Source organism: Palaemon carinicauda, chromosome 22 (assembly GCF_036898095.1).
Source record: "Palaemon carinicauda isolate YSFRI2023 chromosome 22, ASM3689809v2, whole genome shotgun sequence".
Classification (NCBI taxonomy): Eukaryota; Metazoa; Arthropoda; class Malacostraca; order Decapoda; family Palaemonidae; genus Palaemon; species Palaemon carinicauda.
Window position 1 is genome coordinate 84,097,211 of NC_090746.1, and position 24,493 is coordinate 84,121,703.

General features: G+C 33.7%; 2 protein-coding genes across 2 annotated transcripts in view; one reads left to right on the forward strand and one right to left on the reverse strand.

Annotated features, from left to right (window-relative positions):
• LOC137616572 (cytochrome P450 3A25-like) overlaps nt 1-8,431 on the reverse strand; it is a 23,246-nt gene extending 14,815 nt beyond the window's left edge. Inside the window, exons 1-2 of the mRNA XM_068346452.1 lie at nt 8,275-8,431; nt 4,460-5,629 (exon numbers count right to left, since the gene is read on the reverse strand). Coding sequence (XP_068202553.1) covers nt 4,460-5,578 — 1,119 coding nt within the window. The 5' untranslated portion in view covers nt 5,579-5,629; nt 8,275-8,431. The remainder of the gene's footprint in view (nt 1-4,459; nt 5,630-8,274) is intronic.
• A 2,794-nt stretch (nt 8,432-11,225) lies between these two features.
• Nucleotides 11,226-18,314, forward strand: LOC137616573 (uncharacterized). Its single transcript, XM_068346453.1, has 3 exons — nt 11,226-11,348; nt 15,745-16,200; nt 16,653-18,314. Exons 1-3 carry the CDS (start codon nt 11,344-11,346, stop codon nt 17,701-17,703), a joined length of 1,512 nt encoding a protein of 503 aa, XP_068202554.1. The 5' UTR covers nt 11,226-11,343; the 3' UTR covers nt 17,704-18,314.
• Nucleotides 18,315-24,493: the final 6,179 nt, after the last annotated feature.

Sequence of the window (24,493 nt, forward strand, 5' to 3'; positions counted from 1 at the left end):
ATGGCGAAGTAAAAAAAAAGAAAAAAAAATTAAACTGAATAGGTATACGATTAATCTTTCTCTTTCTCCTTGCTGTTAAGCTTATTTCGACTTTAAGTTCACGATACAACATTTGTACTTCATCGTAGGTTCATATGGCCAAGATTCAATAAATCAATGTTATATCACTTCACGATCGCGGCATGATACTTATAAGAAAATCCATAATCGATGGACTTAATTAATCCTTAAAAGTTACGCAACCTCTCTATCTCTCTCATTAATAATTTGGTAAAAAGAGGTTTGATTTATAACACATCAGCAAAATGAATTTATCTATATCCATGAATACTGATGATCTAGATATACGATAAAATCTCACTAAAACGACATAGGCTATTCCTGATTAACAGATAAGATTTTGTTTACTATTAGGACGAGCTCACCCCAAACCAATATATATCTGATCTTAGATAAAAAAAAATGTTCCGGTTACTATGAAGATGATTATTAGTTCTTATCTGCTAACAAAAGAAATCATCCTCGTAGGGTAACATAGAATTGTAATCCGTTGGCCATCCAAGAGATTTCTTTCTTTATCAATTTAAAGAAAAGATAGGTCTGTATTCTGTAGCAAATGAAATGGAAACTAACCTAAATATTCCGGTCACACACACATGAAAAATTTCACATTCTTTAACTTTGCTGAGACCTACTTCTCAATAAATTATACATAAATAACTTCCATTTTGTTGATTGAATTTTTCCTTCGGAATTATTGTTATTGCTGTTGATATTTTTGGTCGTAAAAATAGAAAATTTAAATATTGCTGTATATTATTCCATAAATCACAATCGCAGTCTTGGAATTTTAATAAGTGTTGTATTGTTTTCTTTAGTTTTTTATTATTATCATTATTATTATTATTATTATTATTATTATTATTATTATTATTATTATTATTATTATTATTATTATTATTATTTTGTTCACCCTGAGCATCATGTGGGTTATTCTACTACATCCTTTCTTCAGTGGGAATCATACAACGAAGAGTAGTGGGGATAGTGAGTCCCCTTGTAAGATTCCTCTCCTGGCATTGACCTCTGCCAGTTGATTGATTGATTTAAAGTTTTCAGGCATCCTGACCTCTGCCAGTTGTTTTTCATGGCATGTAATTATAGTTTTTTTTTCAGTTTTACATTGAATGTTCGAGGAAGTTATAATAATAATAATAATAATAATAATAATAATAATAATTATTATTATTATTATTATTATTATTGTATAAGACGCGTAAAAATGATGGATAAATATTTAGATATATATGCACACACGCACCCCATCTCACCAGGGTATGACTGCTCACTCTCCCTCCCTGCCGGAGGGACGGGGAGAGCTAGGCGTGACCGGATATATATATATATATATATATATATATATATATATATATATATACATATATATATATATAAATATATATATATATATATATATATATATATATATATATATATATATATATATATATACACACATAGTCAGACACTTGCTCTTTATCATATAGGAGAGGTTAATTTTACTGAAACTCAATAGATACAAGTATTCTTCAGAATAAGTCCCAAAAATTACCAAGTGAACTTATATAGAAAATAAAAACTAGTGAAAAAGAAATGAAAAGAAATCACACAGAAAATGAAGAATAATCAACGAAGAATAATTTGTATATACATAAATCACAATAGTAAAACAAACAATAGTGGCAATTGTGTATAAATTTTCAAAGTAGTTTAAAAAAGATAGTGGCATAGCTTATCTTAACCTCAAGAGCATCGTAATCGATAACAGCATTGGTTATCTTCAAATGTTTTGCACTCATTCCTCGGCTAAACTTTTCTGTTTTCTTTAGCATTTTTTTCCCAATGACCAGACGTCCAATATATTGCAGTCCTATCACTGGTCTCGTGGTCTTATTTTGAACTTCTAACCTATGAGAAAAATTAACATGATGCATTTTGTTAAGCTTCGCGTTACGTTGACTTCCTGTAAGGAATCCTATATGAAAATATTCAGGGCAGCATCTTTTTTAGCTGCTACTCATAACCCACATTGGCGGGTTTCTCACTTGATGGGTGGTCGCAGTGTGCTGTTAAAATCTCACCGAGCTTCTGATGAACTAAAAAGTAAGATAAATACTAGAGTTCGCTGTCTGTGGTGAGTCGCAACCATAATTGAAAAGGGTATGCTGTATAACAAACGCTTCACAAAACACTTATTAACACCAAAAATGTTGGGGTGGGAGCTCACACTACCCATCTTGTATAAACAAGATTACGTATCTGAATGGTGACGTACTCAGCTTACCTTTGCTAGGGATGCGAAATGCAAACATTCTAGTGATCATTAGTCCACCGAGAAATAAATGAGCAACATTGCCTGGTGAGATGAAAAAAAAAAAAGAGTGGATAGCAACGTCACTCATAAACAATTGTTAAAAATTCAGAAGGCTGGACTCTTTCGAACTCGCTTTATCAAAAGGTGAAAGGGATGAAAGCATAATATACACACATACGCATATTTACACATTCTCTCTCTCTCTCTCTCTCTCTCTCTCTCTCTCTCTCTCTCTCTCTCTCTCTCTATATATATATATATATATATATATATATATATGTATATTTACAAATATACACATCTATATATAATATGTATACATATGTCTATATATATATATATATATATATATATATATGTATGTATATATATATATATATATATATATATATATATATATATATATATATACATATATTTATATTTATATATATACATACATACATATGTATATATATATATATATATATATATATATATTCAGTATATATATACATATACACACACACACACATATATATATATAAATTATATATATATATATATATATATATATATATATATATATATATGTATGTATGTATGTGTGTGTATTTCAACGGTCGAGTAATTTTGTCCATTTGTTCTACGTTAAAATAGTTTGTGAATTATAAGGTTCGTTGTATGTTTACATGAGCAACAAACATACTGTAGTCCCTAACTTTCCATGATAACCTTTTCTGAACATTAAACGTTTGATCAAGGATATTGTAATTTGCGTTCGAATTAGCCATGAAAATAGGGTTGAATATCGGCATTTGTAACCTTTCTTTATTCAGTACTATGACTGGAATTGGGTCCTCCTGAGATGCGAGATAATTTGCCAACTTATCAGGTTAGATATTGAATATGCGAGACGTGAGCCCCGATTAGATAGAATGTCTGATGGTCACAGGGTAACATTAAGTTGACATGGGTTATTAATATCAACATGAATTTCATAGATATGTAATTATTATAAATCTAAGGAAACCAGTTATTCATTTAGATGTACTGACGACTTTTACGTTTAGAAAAGTCATCAGGGAAACGGGAAAACACTAATTAAGATAAGGAATTCATGTCATTCAATATTGAGAGAGAGAGAGAGAGAGAGAGAGAGAGAGAGAGAGAGAGAGAGAGAGAGAGAGAGAGAGAGAGAGAGAGAGAGAGGATTAATATGAAAAGCAATTAATAACATCATGTTGTATAACACTTCGTTGTAGATGGGCTCCTAATAACTTCTGCGGCAATGTCTCTGATTTTTCATCGAAATTATCTTTGGTCTGTTTTGCATAACATCTTTATCTTTGGCACTTTTGCAATTAGCTCATGATTATTTTTCCTCTTATCGTGATATATTTCTTCGTATCATACAGGTGAAAGTAGTGGGTTTTAGAGGTAATTTGATATTTTTTTAGATATCCTGAAAATGTATTTGGACATATACGTTAATTTCCATCTGAGAGTTTTGTTTTCAAAATTGGTTATCTTTATGCTTTTCTGTATGTCTTTTAATCATAAAAAAACAGATAAACTTCATTTAAGCTTGGCTAAGCAAGATGATTGTAGTAAGTGTTTGAATCTTCATTAAAATCTTAAGCACTAGTTGCTCAATTCTAGATAACGTGCCAAAGAGGGTTGTTCAAAATCTGTATTTGTGAGTTTAAAAGATCCGTACCAACACAAACAGCAAGGCCAATATTCGATAAGAATTCAAGAGAGAGAGAGAGAGAGAGAGAGAGAGAGAGAGAGAGAGAGAGAGAGAGAGAGAGAGAGAGAGAGAGAGAGAGAGAGATTTTCTCTTATAACAGCTTTCGTATACATTGAACTCCCCTTCCATATAGATGATTAAAGCCAATGATTTCATAGTTCCCTATATATGGATTTCTCAACACAGTTGGTCTTAGTAATGGGTCTTTTTTTCTGTAATATCTTGGTTGCATTGCATTATCAACAGGACACAAATTATCCTAGACGATGACATGGATCATTCACAAGCTACAAAAACAAAACAAAAACAAATTAATAAATAAAGAAAAACGAAATCTTGAAACGACGACTTACTTCAATGTCACTAGAAAGTTCCTTATATAGCCTTTCTTGCACTTCTGGATTACAAGCTAGCAAATAAGCTGCCGACGTGAGTGAGTTTGCTGTCGTTTCAAAGCCCCCAAGAAGGAACACCCAGGCATTGGCTATGATTTCAGCGTCTGTGAGCTGCTTCCTGGTCTCACTGTGTTTGGCAGTTCCACCCTCAGGAGAGTCCTCTTCGATTTCATTTGGGTTTTGCGTATCGGCAGCTTCGAGCATCAGCTGCAACACGTCGATATACTTTTTGGACATGTCTTTTCTTCTTATTCTTATGACCGTTTTCAAGTGAGACACAATCATGTTGGTCATTCTCCCAGAGAGAGCTAATTGATTGCTAATGAATGAGAAAATTTTAGCAAAAGCATTAAAATACACTGCTAGGAATATAGCCGGATTCAAAGCATTTTTCAAAAATGAACGGACAGCAACGAACAGTTCATCGTTATTTTGGTCCCTCTGGCAATGGGTCTTCATAGCCAAGGCACATTCACTTATGACATCCAGCGTTAGGCCCTGAAAAATTGTGTACCACTCTAGGGGCTCGTTTTTTAAACTGCCTTCAGACACGATCTGTAGAAACTCATCCACTCTTCTATTCATGATGCCAGTCATTGATTTCATCTTCATCATGGAAAAAGTAGGGGCCAAGATGGAGCGAACATCTTTCCAGCGTTGATCTCGAAGGCCCACGATCGTGTCTACCACCGGCTGGGCTTCGATGGGAAGTTTAGGCCTATTCGAAAAATTATGAAAATCTTTTATGAGTACTTGCTTTATCAGATCGAGATCAGCTATGACTACGTTCGGTGTTTCACCTATGTAGAATCCGAACACTTTTCCATGCTCTTTAATCCAGTTTTCCATGATATCTGTGGCAAGAGTGTCACTGTGTAGGGTATGCATGCTGCCATAAAGAAGATGAGGTTTTATGTAAGGGATCCCCAGTCGGGCGAAGAGAGTGTGTTTGTAGTGTCTCTCTCTAGTCCAGTGAATAATATACAACACAATCAAAGTTATGAGAAACAACACTGTGTATCTGGACATCCCCGCCCATAGCAATGATGGCAGCCAAAGAATTGTCTCTTTCAGCATTTTTGTAGTCCGTAACTTTTATGCCCTTCTTTGAATTATTACTTCAGAATTCTGAAAAAAAAAAGAAATATATTATCAGCTACTTTGAGAAAAGATTTTAGTTTGGTCACAATATCTGCCAAACAAAAAATGAAATTTTTTTTTTTTTAATAATTAATGGAAACTTTTCACTCATAGCACAGATGAATAGTATACGAATGGAACACAAGCAACAAATGAACTTTTTGAGTGCTTCACCCTCACCAAAAGATTGGTCACCTATGCCCCCAGCCTTATTTTTTGGTAAATTTATATCACTCATCTAAGTACTAAAAAACAAAACACTTTATTAAAGATAAAAAAAAATCTTCTATTGTATTGCTGAATAAATGTCCTTTCCACTGATATGTAATCACCACATTTTATAAAATTTTCATATTCATGAATTGTAAAGAAAAGAGATAAGTTGAAAATTACTGGGTGTTAAATAAACCCAATGTTACGCGCAAGACGTAGAAATTTCCGGAAGTAGATGTCTAATGGGGTTCAGAGTGTTAAAGAATGTGTATCAGATACAAAATCTTGAAGGTGTAGGTAAAGATAGAGACAGTATCAGGAGTTGCAGAGGTTTCCAATCTATCAAGTCCCGGAGGTGCATTGGTTTCTTATTTATCATACTGTAGCAGCACATGCATTTCAATTTAACAGTACATATATTAAAAAACTGTCTTAATACATTTTCTTTTTCAGGAGCTTTTAAACGCCCCCCCCCCCCAAAAAAAAAAAAAATCATAAAATCTGTTCACATTTGTGGATGAAATCTATATTGATATGACAAAGAAAACAAAATAATAATCACTGCCAAATTTAATCTTTAATTTCTGTATCAAGTTTGTTCCTACTGTACAAAACTTCCTACGGCATTAACTATTAACTTCTCCTTGGCCTACGCCATGACGGCCCAGCCAACAGCAAACGTTATCAAGGTCAATACTTTTACATTGCTTACACGCACAAGTGCTTTTTGTGCAATACAGGCCTTCTCTAAACTCCGCTACGTTCCATTATCCCAATATTCTTGTTATTGTTTGCGCAAATTTGCAAGTTTCAGCAGTTATTAGTTCTGCTTATTCATTTGAAAATATTATTCTTTCGACAATCGGAAAAAAAGTATAAATTAATTTTAACATAAAAATAATTGGTTATGAAGAATCCATTCTTTTTGTAAACGTTCTAGATGATTTGCATGATTTCTTAGTCGACGAGTTATAAGATTACAATATTTTATTGATATCCAATACTACTTTAGATTTTGATGAACATTTTGCCAAAACATGTCTCCTTGTTTCATTTTTTTTTTTTTTTTTTTACGTACAGGGCTTTTTGATGAAGTTGTATACATTCATCTCACATAAGTCAAGATCTCTAATTATTTCCATAGAATTAACGGTAGCAATGTACTTGAGAGAGACTGTCAGGTGTTATGCTTGGTGTTGCCAGGTGTGCAGAAATAGAGAACATGTAAGGAAACAAAAGAGTCATATCCAGAGGAAGATTCGATATAAAACTGCATTGTCAGTCCATAAAAGATACCGAAAATGTCTATTAGTAGTATCTCGAAGTGTGGCTGGTACTTTGACTCAGCTTCTACCATAATAATTGAGGGTACTTTACCTATGATTCATAACTACATACACAACAATATATATATATATATATATATATATATATATATATGTATATATAGATATAGATATAGATATGTATATATATATATATATATATATATATATATATATATATATATATATACAGTATATGCATATATAACCTATGTGTGTGTTCATTTGCATGTTTGTGTTTGAGCGCGAACGTGTGAGTGTTTTTGTATGCATAGAGCAGTCTGCACGAAGGAGGATGACCCTGTAATATAAAAGTGTACTGAATTTTGCACATAAGTGTATTTAAATGTGACATTTTAACGGTAATTCTAGAATGCAGTCATGGTCCTTCGAAAGCAATACTTCTATGAAACGACGTCGAGATGCACTTTGTGATTTTTGTTATAAGTATAAATTAGGAAACTGCTTGGATCGTGTGTTTATATACGTTTCTTTTCAAATAAATAGCATACTGTACAAAAAAAAAAAAAAAACAACTTACACGCATTCTCGTACACACGCAATATATATATATATATATATATATATATATATATATATATATATATGTATATGTATATATATATATATATATATATATATATACAGTATATATATATATATATATACATATATATATATATCCGCTGTGTACATATATATATATATACATATTTGTATGCAAGTATATATATATATATATATATATATATATATATATATATATATATATATATTTATACATAAATATATATATATATATATATATATATATATATATATATATATATATATATATCCTATGTATATGGATGTGTATATAAGTGGACACGTGAGTAAAAGTACAAGTAAATTGAGTGTTTAAATTCTCTTTCAACCAATGGCAATTTAAAGGACACCAGCCTTCTCTTCGCGAAAGCATTGTTTAGACTAAGAATAATAAAGTCAATGCACTAAATTTTGTTTGCAACAATTCTAGCCCAACGTTTTCATGCTATCTTTAAGACATTGCCATCAATTTCCCATGAAATATACTGCAGGACACTTGTTACTTACATGACCGATAAAGAATCTTTGTGAAGTTGGTAAATCCTGTATGCACTATGAGATCACACATCTAGATCGAATTAATTTATCCGAGTGATGAGAGAGCACATGACAACACCACCGAGTCCGCGCGAGTCTTATGAGACACTGTTGGCATCAAGGAATATAAAGAAATGAGTCAATAGAGCGTCTGAGGCTCTGAGCGTTTATATGACACTCGGTAAATGCCGGCTCCAGAGTTTACTTTCGCGTGGCACTCTGTTTGAAGAGTACGTTGGGTGCAGATTATGAACTTGAACTTACATTCAATACAAAGATATATCCTTTTTTATGTATTATTTGTTAATTATCTATATTTTTTGTTGATATAGTTTTCTTTGAACAACACAATTTTTTATATTTCATGTTAATGTAATTCTCTTTTTACAGCCAAAATATGCAGTCAATTCTTTAAAAAATATTTTTTTCTTTTCAGCATCCTGAGAGTTAGTCAATTTATCTAGTTTTCTATTCTCTTTTCTTTCTTTGTCAGTAGCAAACGTAGACCGAGTGTCCCTTGTTATACTGTGAATGTGCAAATGGGAGTCATTAGAATATCATAAAACTGTACGTTACTCGAATGAAATGAGTTTTTGTCTTGTTGCGTTATTACTACATTTATTAACATATAAGAAAATAACAAAATAAATCAGCATAAAGAACACATACACATGAAAACGTGCATGTAGTCTCATTCTTCCCAGTTCAACCAGAGTCATGGGAAGAATTCCCATAATTTCCAATTTTATTATCGACTACTGCTAACAGTTTTTCTTTCCGAAAGGCGTCAGTCACATTTACACTAGACTGTTTATATGCTTCCTCTGCGTGAATAACCATAATATACATGAAGGAAGTATAGTATGATGTGTGACGTTTATCCTATTCTTACACGCTATTTATTTTTACTTAATATTGTTGTAATATCTTTGCCATCTAAACCATCATAAAAGGAGTGCCATGTTTATTCTAAATCTTTTAAGCAGGGTTTCATTCATTTAACTGCTATTATTAATCATGTGTTTTTCCTCTATCATCTTTATAAAAAATGTAATATTGTCCCCTCGAATTTTTCCAAAACAATTCTTTATTTTATGGTTTCATTTAAAATTGATTGATTACTAAACTGGCGTTACAACATTTATGGATAACGTATTACATGCAATTGTTAATCAGTTCCATCAAGAGTAATAGGATTTTGATTCTAAGGGATTTTCTAAGATATCTTTCTTGCCCCTGAGCTATTATGACAGGTGCTGTGTATGACGCTTAAGCAAAATGTCCTTCAAACTAACCTATCATTCTGAACACCACTCTTAATTCATGGCTTATTTCCTTAGGTCATAGTTGAAAGGTTGCCCGTCAGTATTAGAAATATTCTAAAGGAAATATCGGTCCTGGTGTGAACTCTCTACTCTAGTTTCCAATTTGGACATCCTTTGATTCTGCCACTTGGTTACCGTTTTGTGTTAGTGATATACACTGTAATTTTCTCTGCCATTGCTATAAAGCTCTTTAGATATTTTTGTATAAGCGTTCCAGCTTTCGCAATGCCGTATACATTACTTCTTTATCTCCATTCTCTGTTTAAAGGCCGCTCATCAATAGCAGTGGCAAGAGACAGTGACATTGCCCTATCAAGCAGAACAATGTTTTAAAGACTGACCATATATACATATGATCAGCACCCAAGCCCCCTCTCCACCCAAGCTAGGACCAAGGAGAGCCAGGCAATGGCTACTCATGACTCAGCAGATAGACCTATAGGATCCTCAAACACCCCATCCTTAGCTTGATAGTTTAAAGTGGCAGAAGGAAGGGACAGGACAATGTCTAGGAGACCGACCATATATACATATGATCGGCGACCGTGTTACTATCTACCGATGTTGGGACCAGGGAGGCCAAGGGAATGGCAACTGATGACTCAAGTGGAACTATATGATCCCCAAAACCAACCATCCCTTACTCATAAGGACGGTGAGATTGTTGACACTACTAGAGAGTCTTTAACTCCCGTCCAAGAAATTGCGAGACAATGATGTGTTCTATATGCTACCGCAACCCTAGTGAAACTCTGTGCCTTCTGTATTTTTGAAATTTATAGACTTTTTAATGGAAACGTCTGTTAGATGCTCGTTGTTTGAAGTGTCCATTTGTCTAACGTACCCATGCTCTCCGTACATTAGTATTGCACATAAATATTACTCAAAAAACGAAAGACTAACTCATTTAATGTTTGTTTTTAATCATTAGGAAGGATATTCGACTATAATTTAACCTAAATAAAGTAAATTTTATTTTTTTAATAAAATGAGAAAATTAAGCGGAAATTACTTAAATTACAATATAATTTTTTTAGAGTGAACCTTAATTCATAGATATAGAGTAAGAGTTTATATATATATATATATATATATATATATATATATATATATATATACATATACATACATACATACATACATACATATATATATATATATATATATATATATATATATATATATATATATAAAAAGAGAGAGAGAGAGAGAGAGAGAGAGAGAGAGAGAGAGAGAGAGAGAGAGAGAGAGAGAGAGAGAGAGAGATATGAGTATTTAACAAACAAGCCTACCTTTCTTTTTACATTAAATTTGATGTCTCATCACAGAATTCCTGGTGTTGTTTACGTATTTCAGCATGTAGGTTATAACATATTTTTCAATTCATTATTGTAGTCATCAAATGAATTCATTACTGACATAATTCAACATAAATTAATTTTTGATATATCAGTAGGCCTATCTATATCGATAAGAGAATAAAATTTACATAGCAACTTAAAGAACCAATTGAGAACAACGTAACTGCCTTACTAGCTTGGAAGGAAACGGCTGGTTAGATCTCCCGGCCCTTTGAAACGATGTTCCTGAATAGAAGTTAAAACCGAGCTATGAATTTCGGTATATTATTTCTCGTGAGTCAGTGAAGATCTCTCGGTAGTTCCTGACGGTACAGTATTGGAAGGGGAGGAAGAATTAACAAAAGAAATTAACCATGAGGTGAGTCTGGGTTTATTGTTATTGCATTTATGTGCCAATGGTGTTCTGTTTTTAATCATCGTTTATTATGTCTAAAAAATAAGTCCGTTGTCATTGTTCCCCTAGCATAGGAACTATCTTCTCATGTTACTTGCTGATGGCTACTTTCCTGTTTTATAAAAATTAATATTCATGTACAAATCTGATATGAAGAGCTGCAGGATTTAAGGGTTTAACTTATTAGAGTATAGTATGTCCAAGGTATTGATGTGTGGATACCTTTTACTCTTTCACATTAGTAGAGCATGGTTTTACTCTGTTGATATTTCTTAATTCACAATCCTATCCCATTTATTATGTATAGGTTCACCGTTTTTTTTTCTTTTTTTTTATTTTACTTTTTTTTTTCTTTTTTTAATTCCAAATCTAGAGTGAGTAGTTAATACGTGCCAATTCATCTTCGAACTACTTGTGGTGAAATGCAGCCTACGAAATGAGGCTACTACCTTATTCTAGTCAAGTTCTTCGAGGCTGTTGTCCTGAATTCATGGGACATGCAATTTTCATTAAAGAATTTGCCTTATTTGTAATCCTACCTTGTTGGCAATTACCAAGAAAGTTATTGTTGAAAATGTGGACTATGTTGGTCAGACTTATTTTGCATCAAACAGAACAAACTACTAGGTCGTATCATTTAGTTAAAAGGTTTACTTTGCTTGTTTATATTCACAAGTCTTTTTATTCGATTGAAAAAAAAACGCAAGATTTTTATTTATTTTTTTCTTTTCTTTAAGGGGTAAAATACTTTGAAGGCTAATCAAATTTTATGTTTTTGGTTCCCCGTTTGAGTATGATGATAATTTGAAGTTCCAAGTCTTCCTAAGAAAGTTTGTGTAGGTTTAGTTATGAGAACTTACAATTAATGTTTTTTATGGTTTTACTAGGCTATATTTTCTTGTCCTGTATATGTAGTTTACTGAAAGCTGTTGACAAGCTGTTGAAAACTCGTAAGGTGACTTGTGGAAAGTATTCTTTAATTTCTAGTGAAACTGGAATTCGTGGCTCTTTGGGAATGTTTTTCTGTAGCACGAGGGGCGGCGGTATAACGCTTTGTTTTTGGACAAACTAAAATATGAACCGTTTTAGTCTAAAGGCCGTAGTTTACTTAAGTGAGATTAATATTAGGTTACTACTACTGCGATCGATGGTGGGAGCTTTATAAAGTTTTTATACAACTTTATCATTTGTTAGTTTTGAACTAATCCAGTGCTTCTAAGTATACCTGTGCAAGATTCACAAAGTTCCCCCAGGACTGCAGTTACACTTAGATTTTTTTTTTTTTAGATAATTTTTTATTTTTTGTATTCCAGTAATCGATTGCTTTCGTAACTTTCAGTTTGCTATTTAGCTGTTGTTGCTTCCCTGAAAGCAAAAATATCCCCATGATTATACATATTAGCATGTGCAGCATATCCTTGACCCTTAGCCAATTTCACACGAGCTTGCAAACAATTTAATTTTTCAGCTAAGTAAACCAGGGTGGAGCATATTCAATTATTCAAGGGATGTGGTATAAATTGCTAGTAATTATACTTTAATCTCATGGTAACTAATACGTATGACTCTCAAACTAGCCTGCGTGTGGTTTTGTAAATTTCTGACCATTAGTATGGATAAGGCTATAAGAATTCGGCTAATTTTAAATCTTCTTTCACTGTGAAACTTTGAAAGGATTGACTTTGTTCGTATCCCTAATTGTATCAAGCCTTTCATCAGAGCGGTGCAAATACTAAAGATAGATTTATATAGTTCTTATTACTAATAATGATTGTTTATTTGACCGAAGGCCATCTATATGGCGCTCCTCTGATTATCACTTCCAAATATTTGAGCACTTAATCCCACAGCGTGTCGCAAACTATTTCTAATCTTGAATATCGTGGCACTGCAAGATTAAGTTTCTAATTGGAATTCTCAAGTCAGGACAGGACTAGGCATTTTATTCTTAATTACAGCAAACTTTACATTCAGTATAACATTTTATACACAAGAATTTACACGGCTCTTTTTGATATGACTTTTTAAAAAATTTGTATAAATCTTGTTTTGTCGTCTTTTAAACCCGTTAATAATTTTAACGGTTAATATAATTTTAGATTTCTAGCGAAACTATTACATCGTATTTTCCTGACTAATGGGGGCTGCGACATTATTACTTTGAATCTATCGATTAAAATTTGTATAGTATTTAACTTTGTAATTTCTTTCTTCACTTTTGAAAGACTTTTGTGTGGGTACTGCGCATGAGTTGCTTGCATTCTATTTTGGCAGCTTTGCGTTTTTGTACGACATTTAGTAGCTGGCCTTTTGAAGTAATTACGATGTGTCAAATATTTATGCGTAAGTTCCCGGATGCTTATTTTTTTCTACAAAAACTATTTTCTCCTCCGCTCCAGTTCCAGCATGAAAACCTTTGAAAGACTTCTCAGGGAAACTTGATCTGTTTCGAAATTGGTGTAAATTTAAAACCCGTTGGTAATATGCAACTTTTGATGTGAAGATAAAAGAAATGTGACTCGCGTGATTAGCATGTGCAACCTGACCAGAGGAGCAATAAAATGGTTAATTTGCGAGCGGAGCTATCCTCAACGGAGCTAAAGACATCGCGGGGTGTGATGTCAATTATAGGTAGCCAAATTGAGTTACTTTTAATTGACCGCCATCTCTACGAACCATGTAGCTTTTAACTGGTTATCTTTATCATTTCTAAATATTTATATTTTTACAAATCACTGTTTTTGGTGTTTCCCTACTTAAAATTCCCAGTTTCTCACTGGGATCCCCTATAAATTTGTTGGGAAGGTAGGACAACTCTTTGAACTAAAATGGATTAAATACAAAGAATAGAAAAATATATGGTTCATTATTCAACTAATTAGATTATCATATATTTACAATTCTAATAGGTTCTGTAGTACATGGGTAACCGTTTCCAATTTGATAAATTTTTAGTGTATTTAGGTTCATCTCAACTGTATTAAAGACTAAACACCACGTAACCTGTATGGAACTTCGTGTGTAACTTTTACATACTTCCCTTTTCGTGCACAGAGCTTAGACCTGACGGATTACTCGTAAATAACTAAATTGTGTGGTGTGGAAGGGTGGTTATTCTATTGGCCTTGGGTTTGTCCATGCCAAACCACCTACAGGGCCTTTTATATTCGGGAGTAAACCAAAAGCCCCTTGATACTTTTGTGCTTGGTCCAGCGATGGCTGCTCGAGCATTGTGTAGCTAGCCCAGCTCTACCACGAGACTGGAGGGGGTGTCCTGTGAAGCAGAGTGTATAATGGTTAATTGTAAATGCAAGTTTGGAATGAATGGTAAGAATAATTGGCTCTATTTTATTTTCTTGCTCCTCTCTTGAACAAAAGCTGAATCTTAAATGTTGGATTTGTCATTATGCAGGTAAGTTACACCTCTTGAGTTCTGTTTTTTTTCATGAATAAATATCCCTCCCATCCTTCCTAACGAGAGGTCAGAGGGCAGAACTTATACAAACCCATTGGTAGTCATACAGGTGTACTATTCTGGACTAACTAGCCCATCAAGGGAAGAGGTTTTTCAGCTGACTGTGAAATTAGTCTCGGGCAGGCCCTACCATTCCTCTCGTACATAATGAAAGTCATGGGAAGTTTCTGGTGTCGTTGCTCTTGCTCCCGAGAGGGGACCAGAAAGGCACGTTTTTCCAAAGAAAGAACCAGCCAGTTCGGTTCGTCGGTGATTAATACTCGCCAAGCAGCGAGTCTTCCTATAAAAAAGGATGCTAGTTCGACAACGCCCTCCATCGGGTTTGACGCTGGCGCGATGAGATATGATGAGGGATGATGGTTCGTATTCCGTTAAGGAACAAATCTAAAACATTTAGAAGTAATAAGTAAATTTCCCTCGTCCACCACCTCTTAGTCAATACCGAGCCATCATCACTTCCTACGCATATTGACGCAGTCTCGGTTAGATCTCGCCATTCACTTATCTTGAGCTTTTAAATAAATATTTATCTATTCATATTTTTTTTACTTCTCTTTATAGTCCTCGGCTACGTATTCCTGGATCTTCCAACTCATCTAGTGCTTTGTGGAGCCTAGTATAAGTTTGGTGAAATAATCAGTGTTAAGAGCATGCCCAAGTAACTAAACATTTGAAATTTAGTTTTTGCATTAATTTGCTTTATTTTTTTCACTTTTATTCTTTTGCTCTCGATCATATTTTAATATTAGTTGAAAGCTAATGTAAACATAAATGGTTATTTTAAGTTGTCTGCCACTCCACTTGAGCAATTGTTATTGAAATGTACTAGGCTTTTTTTTTTTTTCGAAAATTGACAAATATATTTATTGCTTAAATTTCTTCCAGGAACGAGAGACAAAGTATTTCAGGTAAGAGCCAAACTCCATATGGGAGGAGAAGGCGTTCACACAAGCCCCGTTCTTCAAATGCAGAGAAAACGCAAAAAGCTGTTCTACCATCTTCTACAGAGAATCTTGTTCTGAAGTTAAACGAAACTTCAGTGAGATTTGCGAGGGTCATAGACGAGGAGAAGTTCTCCAGTATAACAGACAAACAAACTAAAGTTTTTAATTCAATTTTTAATAATGGAAATCATTTAAAGTTATCTAAAAAGGAGAAGGCTCAGTTGGTTGAGGCTAAAGAAACTCTGGATGAGAAGAAGTCTAAGGAATCCAAAGAAAATTCTCAAACCGCGAAGGGGGCTATTAATAAAACTGACAGGCCAATTCCAGCTCGCCCCTCAAATCCTCTTAGATTCAAGACTGAGCTCTGCAGGGCACACGAAGAGGGGGGACATTGCAGGTAAGGTAACGGCTGCATTACCAGTTCTACTAACTGCTTAACTTGGTTCGTATACTTTATCCCTTCAGTAGTTTTTAAACAAACTTGACCTCAAAATCAGCATTCAACTGTTTTGAGAAACCATTCGTTCCAGTATATTGCTGGTCAAAAGTAGCTTATTTGTAGCGGATATCTGTAGAACTGTCATCTAATTTAAAATATGATCGGTCTCTAACAAATGTTTGAATCTTTGGAGAATTTAAATTTATTAAAGAGGAATTCAATGTTTTGTACCTTCATTTTAAGTCTTATTTTGTTTGTACTTAACTTTTGACAAGTTTTCACGTAGGAAACTTATAAGTTCCTAAATTGGTTATAAATTCAAATATTTCTTAACTCTTTATTGTTTTTTGACTAACTGCATAGTACATGCTGATTTGTTATTTCTATTAAAAAGTTTTCCAAAATTACAGGTTTGGGGCAGCGTGTACTTTTGCTCACGGACAAGAAGAACTAAGATTAATTCCTCGGCACCACAAATACAAAACTGAGCAATGTCGTAGTTACCACTCTATTGGTTACTGTCAATATGGTACTCGTTGTCATTTTATACATGATGCAGAGGACATTGTTGCTGTTGTCCCATTTGCCAAACCTAATCTTCAGGGAAATTATGAATGCTTTGGTACATCGATGAATAATTTGCTAGAGTCAATAGGTCTGAGTTATAAGTCTCCCCTGGACGAAGATTTAAAACTTGAAAACTACGGCGCTATAGAAAATGCAGAACAGATAAAAAGAAATTTACAATCGCCTCAAAAGTCCTTCGACAATAGTGCTCTTAAGAGTTCTTTAGCCTACATGGAATTATCTTTTCCATCACCATCTGCTGAAAATAGAGAGGCTTCCATGGATCACTCGCTCTCACCACCTTCAGTCCAACAGAATATCTGCAAAAACCTCTTTTCTCGAACACACACGGGTGTATTAAGCAGTTCGCCGGAAGTGTCTTTACCTACTGATCCTCTTCTTACAGAATCTCCCCAATATTCTCCAGGTTTCCCTCATAGTAACATTTGTGAGGACCCCTTCATGTTTAACGAATTGCTTGATTCTTCCCAAGAATCAAGATTCAACTTAAATACCAAAGTAGATGAAGAGGCAGATAGTCCGTTGTTTGGTACTACTGGCATTGACTGGGGAGGAAACTTTGACGTAAATCCTTGGCGCAGTGTGTCGTCTGTAGCCATGGGTAGAAATAGTTTAAATAGAGAGTCTTGGTGGAGGGATCTTGGTTCAGGCTTTGTCATAAACTCTAAAAAATCCTCCCCTGATGAAAATACTGTACTAAGGGATTCTGCTGATACAACGTGTCGAGACAGACCATCTTTGGAGAAGGAATTCAAGACTGCAGAAATTCTGTCTAGTGCCATTGCCGAGTCTGTGATTTCGGAACCACCTGAGCTGACCTGGGACTTGAGATTGCCCATGATTGAAGAATTTTACCCCAAGTCTTTATCTTGAAAGTTTTTAATGTTAAATTTTGACCTCAATCTAGACTATAAATGTAAGACTAATATTAATGTTCCAGATTGTAAATAGGATTGCAAGTGGGGGCACACAAACTTAGTTTTGTCTTTTATGTTTTCAAGTTCTAAACTGATAATATATGCCAAAGATTTAGTGTTACTCTTGACTGCTTAAGGTATATTAATATACTTTATATTTAAAAAAAAAAAACTTATAAAGTTAAAGTAGGGTTATGAAGTAATGTAGGGTTATCTTCTCTTAGCCAATTTTGTAGTTTGAATTGGATATTAAAGTAGAACTACTTTTTTTTACATAACTTATGTTTTAATACGAATTATTTACTTTTTTTTATAACGAACCATTTACTTTTTATGGAAAAGTTAAAATATTTATTTATATAAGTGCAAAGAAGTATAGAGTTAGTGGTAAAACATCACTGTTGTTGAGACTACACATTTTTAATGTTGACGACTACGGATATTTATTTTATTTTGCCGTACAAGCAAATGTTTTTTCCAGTTTTATTCAGTTTGACAGATCTTCATGTTTAGAAGATATGCTAGGTAGTGTTTTACCTAATTAGCCAATAAATTTATAAATAAAAAGATTTCTTGTTTTATTGTAAAATATTTGTCAAATGTTTATGGGTTATCATGGATTAAGGTAATCCAAAAATATCTTAATTCTATTACTTCCGTAACGTGTACCAAAATAAAATTGCTTAGAGAATTCAAACTATTAAAATAACTTTGTTGGTGCTTTAAATATATCAGAGTAAAGTTGAGACGATGGTAGCGGTAACAACTGCGTCTTGCAATACTCTTAAATTTGTACAAAACGATTAGCAAATATGGCATAACTCGTTGTTCGTTTAGTTCTATGTGTGGGAAGAAGGCAAAGCCTATTAGTCTTGCATACTGTAATCGCTACATAAAATACTTTACTAAAAGTCTCTTTGGCCCCTAGATACTATAATTAACAAAATTTACATTCGTTCCGTCTTCTTTACTTGAATCTTCCTAACGTATCATAGCTTTTCGGGGTTTTTCGGTTTGACTCTGACGCTGAATTTTAATTGATCTATTGGTATTTGGCCAGAATTAATAGTTCTTGTTCTTCATAGTATCCCAACGTTGTAAGAAAAATACTGAACTACTGAACTAGCCTAGTCTGTCTGGTACGTTTCGTTTAGGTCTCATTGTTTAATATCCATCTGTAAATTTCATTAATACTATAGATGTGTGAATTTCGGATATTTAATCCGAAGAAGGTCTTTTTAGACAAAATGAGTGCCCAAGCACAACGTGGAAGCTGTTTTATATAATGTTAATTTCAAGTATTGATAGATTATTTCGGTAAAAGAAAAAAAAAAGTTTACACAGTCGCTATCATGCCAAACAAAAGTAGTTTGGTACTGTCCTGTAGTGCCATTGTAGTCTATGGCTATAGTGACAGTAGACTAAGTGACAGTAGACTAAGAATAAGATGAATGAAATTACAGTATATCTTTTATTTCAACATTAATAACTTTATATTTCTTATTTTTTACATATAAAATACTTACACACTTACGCTCAATATGGATAGACGTTCATTATACTAGTCACCGCTTTCATTCATAGTTTTACATTTTCGTTCAGTAAAACCCGAATAGTTTTCTACTATCTATTAGGCTATACTACCGTAGTTTTATAACTAGGTTACATTGCCCTGTAATACAGTACAATAATACCAAAAAATGGTAATTGCCTTAAATAACAGTTTAGCACTAACGTTTTTGTATTTTTTAATAAAATAAACCGTTCTAGAAAATACTATACAGAATAAATTTAACAGCTTACGAGTTACTCTGTTTGAGTACACAAATGGTATCTTAAACGGCTACAGTAATTTGCTCGATTTGTTATATCTAAATAGTTAACCAAATGAAACCTAACCGTAGCCCTATTAAAGTATTAATTTTCTTGAAAGAGAAAATTTTTGCCTATCAAAAATCGACGAATTTTCAAAATTTACACAGGATAAAAAAAAAAATCTTTGGGTACCAGACGACCGTTAAGATTATAAAAAAAAGAAAAAAAAAAAAAAGACAAGAAATAGTAACATCATGAAACGAGTATCCATTAGATTTACCAAAACATGGAACATACCACAGTAGACATAAAGGTTACAAACAAAAATCCCGAATGTTCGTAAGCAGATAATGAATGTTAATTACCTTATACCGAGTGGAAACTTGGCCTTGTAGACACTTCTTATTATTATCATTATTACTATCCAAGCTACAACCCTAGTTGGAAAAGCAAGATGCTATAAGCCCAGGGGCTCCAACAGGGAAAAATAGCCCAGTGAGGAAAGGAAATAAGGAAATAAATAAATGAGAACAAATTAACAATAAATCATTCTAAAAAAAGTAACAACGTCAAAACAGACATGTCATATATAAACTATTAACATCAAAAACAAATATGCCATAAATAAACTATAAAAAGACTCATGTCCGCCTGGTCAACAAAAAAGCATTTGCTCCAACTTTGAACTTTTGAAGTTCTACTGATTCAACTACCTGATTAGGAAGATCATTCCACAACTTGGTAACAGCTGGAATAAAACTTCTAGAGTACTGCGTAGCATTGAGCCTCATGATGGAGAAGGCCTGGCTATTAAGAAATAACTGCCTGCCTAGTATTACGAACAGAATAGAATTGTCCAGGGAGATCTGAATGTAAAGGATGGTCAGAGTTTTGAAAAATCTTATGCAACATGCATAATAAACTAATTGAACGACGGTGCCAGAGATTAATATCTAGATCAGGAATAAGAAATTTAATAAACCGTAAGTTTCTGTCCAACAAATTAAGATGAGAATCAGCAGCTGAAGACCAGACAGGGGAACAATACTCAAAATAAAGTAGAATGAAAGAATTAAAACACTTCTTCAGAATAGATTGATCACACAAAGTGTATCTGAATTTCTTCTAGGGTGTAGCTTGAGTCCTTTGAATTTGAAGAGGACATAATTCAAGTCGCAAGATCGCTATTGGGATCTGTCCTCGAAAATAATCTTATTCCTCGACGAAGACGTTAAATATGGAGCCCTGCTCCTATGCTGGTCCAAGGGGCTACTTTTTCCGCTGAAAATACGAGGTATAAACTAACGACTATGGTATATATGGGTTAATATCCCTTATTCACAATGAATGGGATCGTATCACACCGTTCAGTATAGTAGTTGAAGCTTGAATGTCCAGTTTAAAAGAAAGAGAATGCACACGTGTTGATTCAGACATGTGAAGGCAAACATGTGGGGGGGGGGGGGGGGGGGGGGGGGTTGAGACATGAAGTGTGTGTATAAAAAATACAAGGAGTAATCTTGCAGCACCAGAAAATATACCTGTAGATAAAACCTAATTGTCTGCCATTTACAGTAATTGATTAACAGTGAAAAAAGAATCGGACAAGGCCGCGCGCGTCACATCTTAAAATTCCTAACTAACACAGACTTATAATTAGGCAGAGATAAGTTAAAAATGTAAATTCTAATGCACACCTTACATTCAAAATCAGTACATAATTTCTCTTACAACGCTGCTTAAGGAAATAGGAACCATCAAACATTTCATACAGACAACACAAGGCTTGCTGTGGAAATCTACTTGTGTTGACGGTACGATCATCGAATATGGAATATAGGATTAGAAAACGGAATGAGGGGAAGATAGGTGTTGCTTAAATAAATTGTCCAAAGGGTAAATAACAATTGGAAAATAGAAGAGGGCAACTGAAATAGACTATACGGTGGCCTATTGGAAGTGTCCCTGACTAACACTCGCCAGACTGGTGTTCGAGTCCCACTCAAACTCAATACTTTCTATTTTTACTGTCTGCAACCACACCATCCTTGCGAGCTAAGGAGGGGCTGGGGAGCCTATATGTCTATCTACTGAGTAATCAGCAGCCATTGTCTGGCCCTCCCTGGTCCTAACTTGGGCGGAGAGAGGTTATGGGCACTGATCATATGCATATATGGTCAGTCTTCAGGGCATGGTCCTTCTAGCTAGAGCAGTGATTCTTAAACTTTTTTGCCTTGCGCCCCCCTTCTGCATTAAGCATAGATCCCATGCCCCCCCCCCCTCCCCACCCTTGAAATTTTCGACATACTAGAAAATACCGTATGTATGTAAGTATTGTTTTTATAAACAATATGTTGCGTTTTGCATGCTAATACGCTTCATTGGTTATGTATTTGGATGAATGATAGATTTTTATTTCATTGCTGTTGATTTTTTTATAGGAATGCACTGTACTAAATTTCAATAAAATAAACATTGTTCATAGAAAATGGGTAAAATAAATATATTTTGATGAAACAAAATGCTATCTTAATCTTTTTTCAAACCGTTTTAGCATTATACAGATTACAGTCATTACATTGATAGAAAATACTAGAAAAAAATACTAATTACTGCAAAAATAAACCTAATTTTTACTCTTAATACAATCATTCATGGATCATAACCACATAAAAAAATATTACACATCCTCCTTAGTAATTAATCTATCCATATTCATGTAGTATTGTAAAACAAAAGACATCATAATTACTACATTTTTATTTTCATTGTTACTATTTTAACTACTTGTAATATTATAGAAAAAGTGGATTATAGCCAGTGTCCTTTTTTATTTAGTGCTACTCATCAGTGGGATGGGTGATACTGGCTCTTTTGAGCAACTAGTCGGGGAATATTTGGTGGTGTTTGGCTCAATGCACGTTCACGTGTTACACACACATATAGATTTTTGATACTACACATAACTTATTTAAAATAGTAAAACAGCTACAAAGGAATGAATGAACATACAGTAAACACACACGCTCCCAAAAGAAAAAAAAATTACTTCTAAATCAGAACTACACTAAATACATTAAAAGTAATGTAGTATTTACCAGTACTTGATAATAGTTGAAATATATTATGCAGGACTTAAAAGTCCTCACTACTTCGTTTGACAGATTGAGCCAGACTACTACAACCCTTTGTTATTATAAGAGCGGGTTAGATGAGCAATAAAGTGGTACGAGATGCATTCAGTTCCTGAGGAAACATTTCTCTGACAGCTCTCATCTAAGGGTTAGCCACACGTGTCACTTTGATAACTTCTGGCATTTATTAATTGAGTTTTTGGCAAGTTCTGAGATGATAATTAAAAAAGCATATGGTATGCAAGCAGTGTTAATGTTTTTGACTATTTTGCAAATAATATTAAAAAAAATGGCACCATCTAGCAGCCCTGTTTGCGCCCCCCTTGGAAGCTCCTGGCGCTCCCCTAGAGGGGCGCGCCCCCCAGTTTAAGAATCACTGAGCTAGAGCAATGTCTCTGTTCCTCGTCTCTGCCATTCATGAATGGTCATTATACCTTTAAATTATAAATAGATGTATTAAAGATAAATAAAGATAAAGTGTGAAGATGAATCTGCAAATGTTAACATATTTGTTATTGATATCCATGAAATAAGATCATTATATTGAGTCTTGCTAGAAGACTTTGCTAGTCTTTTCCGTTGTTTTACTTTATGCAATTAAAGATATTTCGGCAATGAAGGTACTTATTTTCATTTGAACAAGATATGCATCTATGAGTATTATGGGCATGAATGCACAAATCTCTCTCTCTCTCTCTCTCTCTCTCTCTCTCTCTCTATATATATATATATATATATATATATATATATATGCATATATATATGTATATATATATATGTATATATATATATATATATATATATATATATATATATATGTGTGTGTGTGTGTGTGTGTGTGTGTGTATGTGTGTGTGTGTGCACGTGTGCGTGGGTGTGCGTGATTCTTATAAAAAACTAAGGAAATCGGCCACCATAAACCAAACAATTAATTTGAATTTATCCGAGGGACAGTGGAAAGCAACCGCATTGGACAACCCCATTTTGAATCTGATCATCAAAAGTATAATTCAGGGAGACCGACCATCAGATAACCATCCGAGGTCAAGATGTCAACCTCCAGCACGGCCAAGATCATAAAAAATGTCAAGAGCGCATTTAGGAGAAATTAAATTTGGACAATCTTTCCCCGAATCAACCACACACTCTTTAGATTAACTTGAAATCAACCTTTCCATTCTCATATAAACTTCCATTGTTAGTTTATACCCTCATACAGAGAAGAGGTCCAAAGAGAGATATCGTTATGCAGACTAATTGTCATAAAGTCTAAAAAAGATTCAAAACGATGATGTTCGCCATTTTGTAATACGACAGCGATAATAAATGCCAAACTAAGAATTAAGATGAGAGAAACAAAGTCTATGTCATTAACAAAGCAAAGGCTATGGTTTGATAGTACAATCGGTTGGTTTGAATCAATTTTTTCTGACTTTAATGTACATGCATATCCCAAAAGTGCAAATTTCCACATTCGCACATAATAAACAATAAAAGATATTTTCTATAATCCTAAGCGAATCATTGATGTGTATACACACACATACACACACACACACACACATATATATATATATATATATATATATATATATATATATATATATATACATATATATAGCCAGACGCTCTTTATTAGATAGGGTAGTAGCTTGGCCAGGGCACCTGCCACCAGATGAGATATTACCGCTAGAGAGTTATGGGGTCTTTCGACTGGCCAGACAGTACTCCATTGGACCCTTCTCTCTGGTTACGGTTCATTTTCCCTTTGCCTACACACACACACACTGAATAGTC

Coding starts and splice junctions, on each gene's coding strand:
- LOC137616573 (XM_068346453.1), top strand. Junction 16,201..16,652: donor GAAGAGGGGGGACATTGCAG/GTAAGGTAACGG, acceptor CCAAAATTACAG/GTTTGGGGCAGCGTGTACTT.